This window comes from Corythoichthys intestinalis, chromosome 14 (assembly GCF_030265065.1).
Source record: "Corythoichthys intestinalis isolate RoL2023-P3 chromosome 14, ASM3026506v1, whole genome shotgun sequence".
NCBI classification, from domain to species: domain Eukaryota; kingdom Metazoa; phylum Chordata; class Actinopteri; order Syngnathiformes; family Syngnathidae; genus Corythoichthys; species Corythoichthys intestinalis.
In genome coordinates this window covers 24,703,140-24,715,008 of record NC_080408.1, presented here as the reverse complement: position 1 = coordinate 24,715,008, position 11,869 = coordinate 24,703,140, and the positions used below count along the sequence as shown (strand labels likewise).

The following is an 11,869-nucleotide window of genomic DNA, read 5'->3' as shown; positions in this document are numbered from 1 at the left end:
ATTAATAGTGTTTTTATTATTAATTATTATTATTATATTTACTTTCATTCCGTGAAGAATCCAGAAAGGGTTATTTGATTGTGGCTTTCTGAAAAACAATAATTTTTTACATTTATGCACTTCTGCAATCGTCACACTTTTTTTGTTACAAACTGACCCCGGCCCCTCATCAGAGAAGGGAAAAGTTATGTTACCCTCACAGGAAAAAGTTTGGGGACCCCTGCTTTAACACATATTGCCAAACGCAGAACAACAACCTATCTGCCAATATATACCAATATTTTTTATTTCTATTAGATAAATGTTTCAGTAAAATGTTACACATTCTTGTGTATTTGCCACTTATTGCCACAGTTAACATTGAGGCTTTGGGCCTCTTTTGATCTCGTTGTGAGTTTGTAGGGTTGTGAGTTCTGATTAAACAAACTCGATGCCAATCAAAACGTTTGTTGTTCTTTTCCCCCAAATTAGAATCGATAAGAGAATCGATAAAGAATCGAATCGTTAAGCAATATCGATAATGGAATCGGAATCGTAAAAATCCTATCAATTCCCATCCCTCGTGACAACCAGTATCCACAAATGGAGAAAATATGGAACATAGGTGAAACAGAAATATCCTAAAGGGCACAGCTACTACTCATACAAAAGGTCTCAAACAAACCTAGCATATCATATGGTCAATGTTTCTGACTGAAGACTAATGAAATAATTATGATTGATTGATTGATTGATTGGTCGAATTTATTTCGAAAACATGCATTCCATTATGGACATACAAGAATACAAACAAAACATAAGATTTAAAAATGAGTAGGAAGAAGTAAAAAAAAACAACATATGAATCCTACCCTTTTGTCCGCTACATAATCATCAACATGAGTGTGACAAAACAAATACAATTTACAACAGTTCAATAATGCCTAAAGAACAATGGTTGGCATCACTCAACATTTTCTCATCATAAGTACTATCAATCTTTCTATAATTACAGAAAAAAAGATCTTTGCATTTTCTCTTAAACACACTCACACTAGCGCTTTCCTTTAGGTCTTTAGTAAGTATATTCCACAAGTCCACACCACAAATTGAAGGACAAAATCTCTTTTTTGTTGCACGGTAATACTGCTTTTTGAAGTTTTGAATTTGATAAGATATAGGCATTTTAACTCCTTGGATTCTAAGAACAGTCTATTTGTATGTTCAAGGGATTTAGGCTAATGCACTAGTCTTATTGCCTTTTTTTTTTTTTTTTTTTTTTTTTTTAAAGTACCACAAGTGACTGTAAATTGCTGGGATATGTATTGCCCCAAACTTCCACACAGTAGCTGAGGTATGGCATTACTAATGGAGAGAACAAGATATGGCATGCTTTATAATTTAAAACGGGTTTAGTCTTGTTCAGTAATCCAACACTCTTTCCAAGTTTTGTTTTTATATCCTTTATTTGTGACTTCCAATTGAACTGTCCATCCAGTATTGCACCTAAAAAAATGATCTGTTAGTCGTTCAGTTTCACTATTATCTATAATTATTTTTTCTTCAGTTTTTGTCTTTTCCAAATAAAATGTATTTAGTTTTTTCCGTATTTATTGATAATTTGTTTAGCCTGAACCAGTGATTCAGATATGTTAATTCAGTCATTACCTCATGCATCAGATTCTTTACATTTTTTTCCTGAGCATAGGAATTTGCATTTTTTTGGATGTCATACATAGTTCATTGAGAAACAGTGTAAAGAGTTTTGGACCCAATACAGAGCCCTGTGGTACTCCAACTGTAATGTCATTTGTAATTATCTATGAATTCTGAGTGAGTCTGTCAGTTTGTCAATTTTTTTCAGAAAAACAAAATCAGGGCAGCCATCAAAGGTAAATTCCCAATACTGGAGAGAACCTTGGACCCACCAGTTTTTTTTTTTCAAAACAAAATAGCGGATATCCTCCCGCAACACAAAAAAGTACTTTCGGACATATACAAACAATCTCATGCACTAGTCTAACTCAATACACTTACCAATTGAAAAATTGAGAAATTACTCAACCTATTTTATAAATGAAATGGTGGGAAATATTGGAAAAATTACTTGAGCTTCATTAAACTGCAAAAAAGTAAGAATTTGAGAAAGGGGCAAATATATTTAATTAACTCACAATGGTCTCTGAGTGGGAACACTGTGGTACATGCCGGCTCATATCACGTAATTACCACCCTGCCACTGTTGACACAGCAGTCAAGTGGCTTACTGCTGACCCATCTGCCAGTGCTGTGCGCACAAAATATACACATCAGCACACATGCATAGTGACAGAACGCATACTTCTACAATTGCAATACATGATGCAGAGATAGGAGAGATTGTAAGTGTGCATATTTGTAATTTAGGCGACAATGTGGATCTTTCAAGAAATGTGTAAGAAGTCCCAACGGACTGATGGTGTACTATGACGAAATTGAACATATGGTGTTGTGCTAAGTGTGTGTGTGTGTGTGTGGGGGGGGGGTGGGGGGGGGGGTTATACGCGGAGATTAAGAGGGGACCAGGGCATAGCACCCCCTGGTTGCCGAAAATGTCATTGCATGTAATTGACTTTCCAACCCATGAATTTAAAAACAAGACTTTGCCAGTAAAATGTTGTCTATAAACGTTGTACAGCAATACAACAAACAACAAAAATGAATGAAACGAACTCAAAAATATTTTTATAATGGGTCAAAATTTATTTTGTGACTAGAAACACAGTCATTTGCTTTGCTTGGCCAAAACCACCTGACATATATATATGTATCCAAACAAGATGGATATACGTTTTTTTTTTTTTTTTTAACATAAGCTTTCAAAAGTGACAACCATGAAACGCCAGACAGCATCACCGAAATGGTGGGTGGAGTTTCACAGACAGTCAACTTCTGTTGCCACCTGCTGTCAACACTATTATTGTCCAACATACCTCCTAGCATGCATTGCAGCACTACAAATGTAAATAACAATCAAAATTCATGTTCAGTCCTAAATATTTCTTCAGTTACTGTTCCAGTTGTTTGATTAATTGATAGTTATGGTATTTGGTAACATTTTATTTGACGGCGCTATAATACTATCATAAGTACGACATGACACTGCCATTTTGTGTCATCCGGCAAATTATCTCACTTTTGAATGGATGTAAACGATCCAAGCTGGACATAAATGGAAATAGTGACATAATTTGCCGGAATACACTCAATGACATCCGTCATAAGCATTAAGTAATGCCCATGATAGCGCCACTGTCAAAAAAGTTTTATCTATTAACCCAAATAAATCAACAAATAAGCCGCATTGGACTATAAACCGCAGGATTCAAAATGAAGGAAAAAAGTAGCGGCTTATACTCTGAAAATTATGGTAGCCTGATTTAGAATTCCCCTAAAAATGATGGGAAACAAAAAAAAAAAAAAACACTCATTTCCAATGTATGATTATAAATATTCTTGGCTGGAATATTCAGTCAAAAAGGATGCCGTCTCCCGTTTTGCCTACCGCCATGTTCAAAATCACCACGGTGAAGATTCGTTTCGCAAGGGTGTGACTGGAAGAACTTGACATAAAATTGGATATCTCAGCAGAACGCATAAATCGGCATCTTCTTCTCCACAGAAACGTGTGCGCTCACACACGCACGCAACACACATACACATAGCTGGAATGACTATATTTACGAGCATGGACTAAGCTACTAACAGAGCGTATATCTTGTAAGTTAATTGTATTGCTGACACAATGTTTCGGGGTCATCAACATGTTTTGCTCCCCTGCCATAAAAGTCAACCTCCGCCTATGGGGGGATCCAGCATTTATGCCAGTGACTAAACCTACAGTGTATCCAATATTGATATTCAATTAATTATAAAAGAAAAGTGCATGGATGCAATGTTTAACACAATTGTTTTTTTAAAAGTGATATTGCTAGTTGTGTTCATTTAGTAACAATATAGTAATAAGTAGGGCTGTCAAAATTATCGTGTTAACGGGTGGTAATTAATTTTTTAAATTAATCACGTTAAAATATTTGACGCAATTAACGCACATGCCCCGCTCAGATTAAAATGACAGCATAGAGTCATGTCCACTTGTTACTTGTTTTTGGTGTTTTGTCGCCCTCTGCTGGCGCTTGGGTGCGACTGATTTTACAGGTTTAAGCACTATGAGCATTGTGTAATTATTGACATCAACAATGGCGAGCTACTAGTTTATTTTTTGATTGAAAATTTTAAATTTTATTAAAACGACATTAAGAGGGGTTTTAATATAACATTTCTATAACTTGTACTAACATTTATCTTTTAAGAACTACAAGTCTTTCTATCCATGGATCGCTTTAACAATGTTAATGCCATCTTGTTGATTTATTGTTATAATAAACAAATACAGTACTTATGTACAGTATGTTGAATGTATATATCCGTCTTATCTTTCCATTCCAACAATTTACAGAAAAATATGGCATATCTTATAGATGGTTAGAATTGCGATTTACGATTAATTAATCTATAAGCTGTGATTAACTCGATTATAAATTTTAATCGTTTGATAGCCCTAGTAATAAGATGTGGAGGAAAAACAACTGCGATCAATTGGTATTCTGTATCCAAAAATGAGTTTAAAACAGCTGGCAGACATAAAACTGCATTTTTTCCCAAATTGTTGGCCACCTTAATGTAAAGGATCAGGTCACATCTAATTCTCTTGTTATTCTTCGTAAAAACTGATAGATCTTCCAAAACCTGAACCATCTGTCTACAAGACATAATTAGACACATTAAATAAGGGGTAATTTCCAGGTTAAGTATACACGTAAGAAACAATTAATAGGCACATAATTGAGCAATAATGTCCCTCATGATCAAGTCCCCAAGATCTGATGGCTCACTCTCCCAAGGTGACCATCTTCAATGGCTTCATCTGCAAATTAACACCAGAACAGACCACAGTGGTCACTGATATTCATTTGTATTACAAGTGCAGGAAGCAGAGACCCTGCTGCCCTCTGCTGTTGTGAATGCATAGCATACATACCTGTCAACCCGAGGCAGTTGGCAATCTTACAAATAGTGACGTATGCCCTTACAAATTGGTGACTAATCTTACAACGTTATATATAGCGTGCAATATGAAACAAAAATAAAACAAATTAAAAAAAAAAAAAAAAAATATTGGTAATATTGTAACATATAACCCGGTGCAATCAAAGAACAATCAATATCTTCAGCTATATCATGATATGATTACTAAAATTTAACAGTGACTTTTGTCATACCTGCATGTAGCACTTTTGGTAATTTCTAGCATGTCTTGATGGCTGCACTTCAGCTCGCGATTCAGTTCAACTTGAAGGTAGTTCGTTAGTGTGTCCAATTATAAATTAAAAAGGTCAATTGATAAAATTAACTTACCGATGCAATCTTGGGGTTAGGGAACATTTGTTTTGCTAATTCTGAGACGTGATCAGCAATAGTTGCGGGCAAATTGTGTTCGGCAACAAATTAGCAGAATTAAATCTCTGCTTTCGTCACTTTTCATTCTGCAGACTTCATCTTTATGACCAGTGTTGTTAATCTTACTTTGAAAATTAGTTACAAACTACTTCTCCCAAAAACTGAGTTAGTAACTCAGTTACCTGAAGGTAAGAGTAATTAGTTACTTGGCAAAGTAACTGGTGTTACCTTTCATGTTTTTTTTTTTTCAATTAAAGAAAACATATATATATATATGTATATATATATATAGTAACCTTTGCTATATTTAGAAGTCATTTAATGTTGTGAAACAACTGTTAAAGTTGTTAAAATTGCTCCCGTTTTTGCATTAGTTCCCTCCTGTCTACTTTCGACATGTTTAAGTTCTAAATCCGTTTCATCATTTAAAGATAGATTCCAGTCAAGATTTTGCCGATTTAGGAGCATTTTAGATAAAAAGTTACTTAAATTCGCTAGGAAAGTTCACTACAACAGAGCGTTTCTGAGAAGTCTACTGCTTCAAAATGGCGGCTGTTTATTAACGCCGCCGTCTGTCATTTTGCATGTAGTTCTACAAGCATTTGATATCTAGGAGTAGATTGTCGGCTGTCCGCTACAGTCAGGAAATATTGGAGCCACCTACTCTAGCATCGCGTTTGCTACAGCGTCACAACTCTTCTCTCTCAGTGTCTGACTTTTCTCGCATCATTCAACCAACGTAGTAACGCATCGTAACGCACATTGTCTCGTTGCCGAAACGGAGAAAAAAAAACGCAATGCACGAAAAACGTAGATTTTGAATGTACGGCGTACACTTTTTAAAATCAGTGCTCACTTGTACAAATTACGCCGAAACCGTACAACTTGAGAGGTATGAGCATAGCAAATGTAATTGCATAAAATCCCCATTGGTCATTTATTTGTAAAAAAGATAAAGTTTAAAGTCTTAATCATGTTTCAAAATGTTATAATCATAGACTGAGTATCATTTGCCACGTTTACATGGAGCCAAATATTCCAATTGCAATCGGTTTAGATGTTCAAACCGAATAAATGTGTTCCATATAAACACCTCATTCGGAATGAACAGGCCCAAAACGAATGGAATTTCATTCCGTTTCACAGGGGTGGAATATTCCTTTTCCCAAACCGATTAGAAGTAAAATTATACCATGTAAACAGGGAAGCGGAATGGTGTCTGGTTGCGTTCTTTCTGCACATGCTCCGTACTGACGTGGTGACGTCACTTGGCGACGTAAGTAACGTCACTTGCAACATGGCTTCCAAGCACACGCACAGCGCACCTAATTGGAGTCCGGCGGAAAGTTTATATCCATGAATCCCTCCACCAGCCCACACAATTTTTTAAATGAACGGCGTGTCATTCTGAAGTTTTGTTTCCACTCGAAAAGTTAAAATCGCAGCTGATCTGACGATCGATCTCCATGTTTTGCAACGTGATGCTTTGTTTTAATTAATCTGCGCATGTCAGACGGCAGTTGTCAAACGTCCTTTCGGAATAAAGGCAGACACATGTAAACGCTGGATCGGAATAGATGAAGTGACATGTAAACAGCTGATCTGAAATTTCCATTCGGAATGATTTGAATCGGTATGAATAAAAGTCAGCATGTAAACATGGCTAATGTCTATGCATCACACACTATTCAAAGTTCTTGTGCTCAGGACTCAGGACAAGCAGACATGACAGCAGTTTGTGTGCCATTTTTATTCCGATTAACAGAATTATTTTTAGAAAAAAAAAAATTCTCATAAAGTCTGGTTAAAACAATTTAATTCAGAACAATGGGATTTTAAGTCCATTAAACACATTTCTCAATCACCTGCATACGTCACCACATTCTCATCACAAGTAACAAATGATATGTCATCATGATTGTTCACCAGTAGATTTAGTGCAGATTCATAGTAAAATTGTATACATCCATTTAAATAAATACAGTAAAAACCTTTTGGAGCAGATTGTCAGCGAAAGAGTCGGGGAACAAGAAGACAGGATACTCTGAAATAATCTAGATTCAGTGCATTTAAAAAACAGATGCATCGTTAACTGCTTTTAAAATTTTAAGTGCAACACTTTTAAACTAAAAATATACAGTACATGCATCCTAAGCAACAAATCATTGCTTTAATTAGAAAACTGCTGAGTGTAATTTAAAAGCTTGTCTCACTCCTTCGGTTTTCATGTCTTGATTTCCATGCAATCATCCTTAGATTCAGATGTGACATCACAAAGCATCTTTGTTGCCAAGGTGGGGACTTTCACAACCTGAAATAAAGCAAATACATTGTGATTAGAAACTAACTGTTGAGTATTCATTTTACATTAACTGTACAACCGATACAGACCGAAACAGACTTGCAAAATGCTTTAACAGGACTATCATCACTACTTGTTATCACGTGTTCTTCTAATATTAGTTAAATTCGATATTTGGAAAACAGTTGTGGCAATATATGCAGTCAATTATGACTACTGAGGACAGCATCAAATATGGTAGACAACATGACAGAAAAATAAAACTGCACTCTTTTCATAATCTGATTTTTTTTTTTTTTTTTTTTTTTGCTTCAACTGGCCACAGTCTATATCGCATAATGCAGATATTCAGCATGATATAGTCCAAGTGACCAAATTTGGAACAGAAAGAAGGATTTTGCTGATTAAGATGGGTCCCTCCTTATTTTTTTTCATACTTAAAATTAACCTTCAGGCAGTGCATTTTTTGTCGAATCATTTTCAAATGATTTTTTCCCCCTTGGTTAAAGTAGTATTGCAAATAGTCTTGTTCCTTTCAGCAATTATCAAATAAAGAAATACAAAAGGCATTAAAGTGTTTTTTTTTTTTTTTTTTTTAATGTCTGTCCATTTTGCACTTGCCAAATTGCCAAACAAGAAACTTCCACATCTGAAATTCAGTTTCCAGTGTAAACAGTTGGAAAATAAACTACTCTACAGGAAATGTAACTTGACAGAGTATCACTTGGGATGTTTTTCACGTTCTTTTATAACAGCTCTACGATGCCATCCTTTGCGGCATGTCGACTTTTATCATTCTCCAATTGATGCTAATTGAGTCCCCTGCAGCCTTTGCATGAGTACTCCCAGATTACTGGCAGAGATGTGCAATACTTTTGCCTGATGATTCTATTGCTAAGGGGTTTTCATCTCCCATGGCTGATAGTTCATCATAAAATGGGATGGAGAATCATCAAACCATGCCCGCCAATTACTGCAGCAATGAAACATGATATTCAAGCAGAAATGATAAAAGTTTTGTGCCCCAAGAATAATTAAACTCATCTTTGTGAACATTTATCCAGTCAAAATGAAGCCAGCTGCCAGATGTAATTGCAACATTGCAGCTTTTCTCTCACGCTCAAGCATGCGTGACGTGCATTAACCATTTACGCAACAACAACAACAACAAAAAACATGTACAAAGCCAATGAATGACTTTTGACTTTTTAAATACTCTTGCATTTTAAATACGTTTTTAAATAAAACCATGATTAGAAGAAATAATATGAAACAGTCACATATTGCATTGCACATTTAAATAGTTCCTTCTCGTGTCATATTAAACAATTAAGTGCATTTTTGTTTATTTTGAAATTGTGATTCTGTCTACAGCAGACATGTCCAAAGTGCGGCCCGGGGGCCAAATGCAGCCCCTGGTCAAATTTCATCCGGCCCCCAGCCTCTGTCATAAAATCAATAATGTCTGGCCCGCACACAGATTTATTAAATTGGTCAGCAGTACTGCTTACACATTAAATGCTTCTCCTCATTTACCCACTGAAAGGCAGCAGCCCTCTAAGCAACATTACCCCGTGTGACCCTTGACTTTCAATTTTCTAAAATGGCAACAATCATCAACAAAAAACAAAGTTGACTGTGACGGCCGACGCTTCAAGGATAGGTGAAAATTGGACTATTTCTTCACTAAAATACCCAACAACTGTGTCTGCCTCATTTGCAAAGAGACAGTCGCTGTTTTCAAAGAGTTCAATGTGAGGCGATATTACCAAACGACACGCAGCGAGAAATTGAAGCAACTTGAAGCTAGTTTAATTTCACAGCAGCAGTATTTCGCAAGATTCCGAGAGTCGAAAGAGAACGCCACAAAGGCTAGTTGCGAGATTGTTAAAATTATTAATTAAAAAAAAAAAAATGAATAAAGCAAATGTGACACACAGAATGGCTTGCTAAAATTTGCTTAAATATATTGTTCTACGTAAAGGACGTCAGCCAAGGTCGGCCCCCCACATTTTTACCACACCAAATCTGGCCCCCTTTGCAAAACGTTTGGACACCCCTGGTCTACAGGGTTCGTACACCTTTTTCATGGCCAAATTCAAGCACTTTTTAAGGACTTCCAAGACCAATTTTTTACAGGTGCACGGTAATTATTGGTCCGATAATTATCGATATGATAATAGGAATTATGACGTCATCCCAATAAATTCGATAACATAAATAGGCCCGATAATAAATAATATTTTTGGCACGGTGTCAGTGGATTGGGATGTGAGCATTTGTTTTCACTCCTGTTTTGCCAGTATGCAAAGTTTTGTTACTGTTCTAAAAGCCGTATTTTTCCATCACTGAGTGATGAACCCTACTATGGCAATTAGTACTGGTAAACGTTTGCATTTTACAGTATTAGTTTGCAAGTTATTGAGAGGTCTTTTGGTTATTGATAGGCTTGGTGTCCTATAATTGCCAGGTTAAGAAAGTTGTTGCATGGGCAAAAACCACAAAAGTCTCCTCTCCTGTTGACCCAAATGTTTTATCTGCTACCAAACCACAATAACTGCTTGGTTTATTATGGTTTTAGTTCAATGCTTATTGTTCAAGGGAACACATGGTCAATGACATTGATTGATTGTGATTGACTAAAATTATATGATTTGAAAAAATAAAAATGGGCACTTTATTTGAAGTCAAAACTGTTCTTGTCTTTGTTTTGTTCATAATAGTAATGTTCGTTTCGTTTTGAAAAATCCGGTTAGGTCAAAGGCAAATCTATGCTGAATCCACCACTAGTATTTTTGACATGGAGGTGTTCAAAAACTCGGATGAATATACATTTAAAAATGACCGTATTGGCCCGAAAATAAGACGGCACTGATTAGAAGGCGACCCCCTCTTTTTCAAGACACAAGTTTGGAAAAAAAGACTTTTTGAACACCAAATTAATTTTTATACAGAAAATAATACAGTACATCCGAAACAAATGAGTATAACAATATATTTGAGAGAAAAAGCATGTTATTTTGCTTCATTCAAATATTAACATCTAAACATTTAAATATGTAAACTAAAGGGCAATCACATTCGTAAATGAATGGCTTCTGGTTTTTGAAATGTAAATAAACCAATCTATTGTGATAAAACAACAAAATTGCATTAACTGCATTAACCATCAAAGTGAAGTCTAACTGTAGTCTTGAAACATCTGAATAAGGAAAAACATTGCAATAAAATAATGCAAACTGGTTAAACTCCAGAGTAGCTGAGATCTGTCATGACAACATCGCTTCAATGATATCTGGCGCCATCTAGCGTCGTGAATGGGGAGAATAGCTGAGAGCTGTCAAGACAGAACATTGCTTTAATGATATCTGGCGCCATCTAGCGTCGTGAATGGGGAGAGTAGCTGAGATCTGTCATGACAACATCGCTTCAATGATATCTGGCGCCATCTAGCGTCGTGAATGGGGAGAGTAGCCAAGAGCTGTCATGACAGAACATCGCTTCAATGATATCTGGCGCCATCTAGCGTCGTGAATGGGTATAATGTCTAGACCGCGAATATAAGACGACCCCCTCTTTTTCAGTCTTATTTCAATGTAAAAAAACACCGTCTTATATTCGGGCCAATACGGTATATATTTATTATCGGTTATCGTATCGGTATCGGCCTTGGGGAGCCTGACGTTATCGATATCGGTTTCAAAAAAATTGATATTGTGCACCCCTACAATTTTTTATTTTTTCCAGTACCTTTTAAAGTCATCCCAATGTTTTTTTTTTTTTTTTTTTTAAGAGATGAGGCAGAAATAAAATACGGTGCATACATCACTAGTACAAACATCTTCCAAAATGTTTTATGGCCCCAGATGCTCAAGAAATTTAGTTTGAAATGTGCCAATTCTGAAACCCCCTAAGAGGGTGCGATCCCGGCGGCAATGAACGTTTTGTGGCAAACTGAGCGCCTCCTATAACAGGGGTGCTGGTGTAGTGGTAGCATGCTGTTCGGTGGACGGAGACACACACATCAGGGCTGAGGAAACCTTGATAATTATTGACAATCTCTCCTCCATAAAATAAGTGGCTGATTAA

General features: G+C 36.1%; 1 protein-coding gene across 5 annotated transcripts in view; it reads right to left on the bottom strand.

Moving 5' to 3' along the window:
• Positions 1-4,452: 4,452 nt before the first annotated feature.
• Positions 4,453-11,869, bottom strand: part of carmil3 (capping protein regulator and myosin 1 linker 3) — a 131,114-nt gene continuing 123,697 nt past the window's right edge. For 3 of the 5 annotated variants that reach the window (XM_057856883.1, XM_057856881.1, XM_057856882.1), the window contains one exon: positions 4,453-7,789. In XM_057856883.1, the coding sequence (XP_057712866.1) occupies positions 7,749-7,789 (41 nt within the window). In that variant the 3' untranslated portion in view covers positions 4,453-7,748. The remainder of the gene's footprint in view (positions 7,790-11,869) is intronic. The other 2 variants (XM_057856879.1, XM_057856880.1) reach the window with 1 other exon arrangement.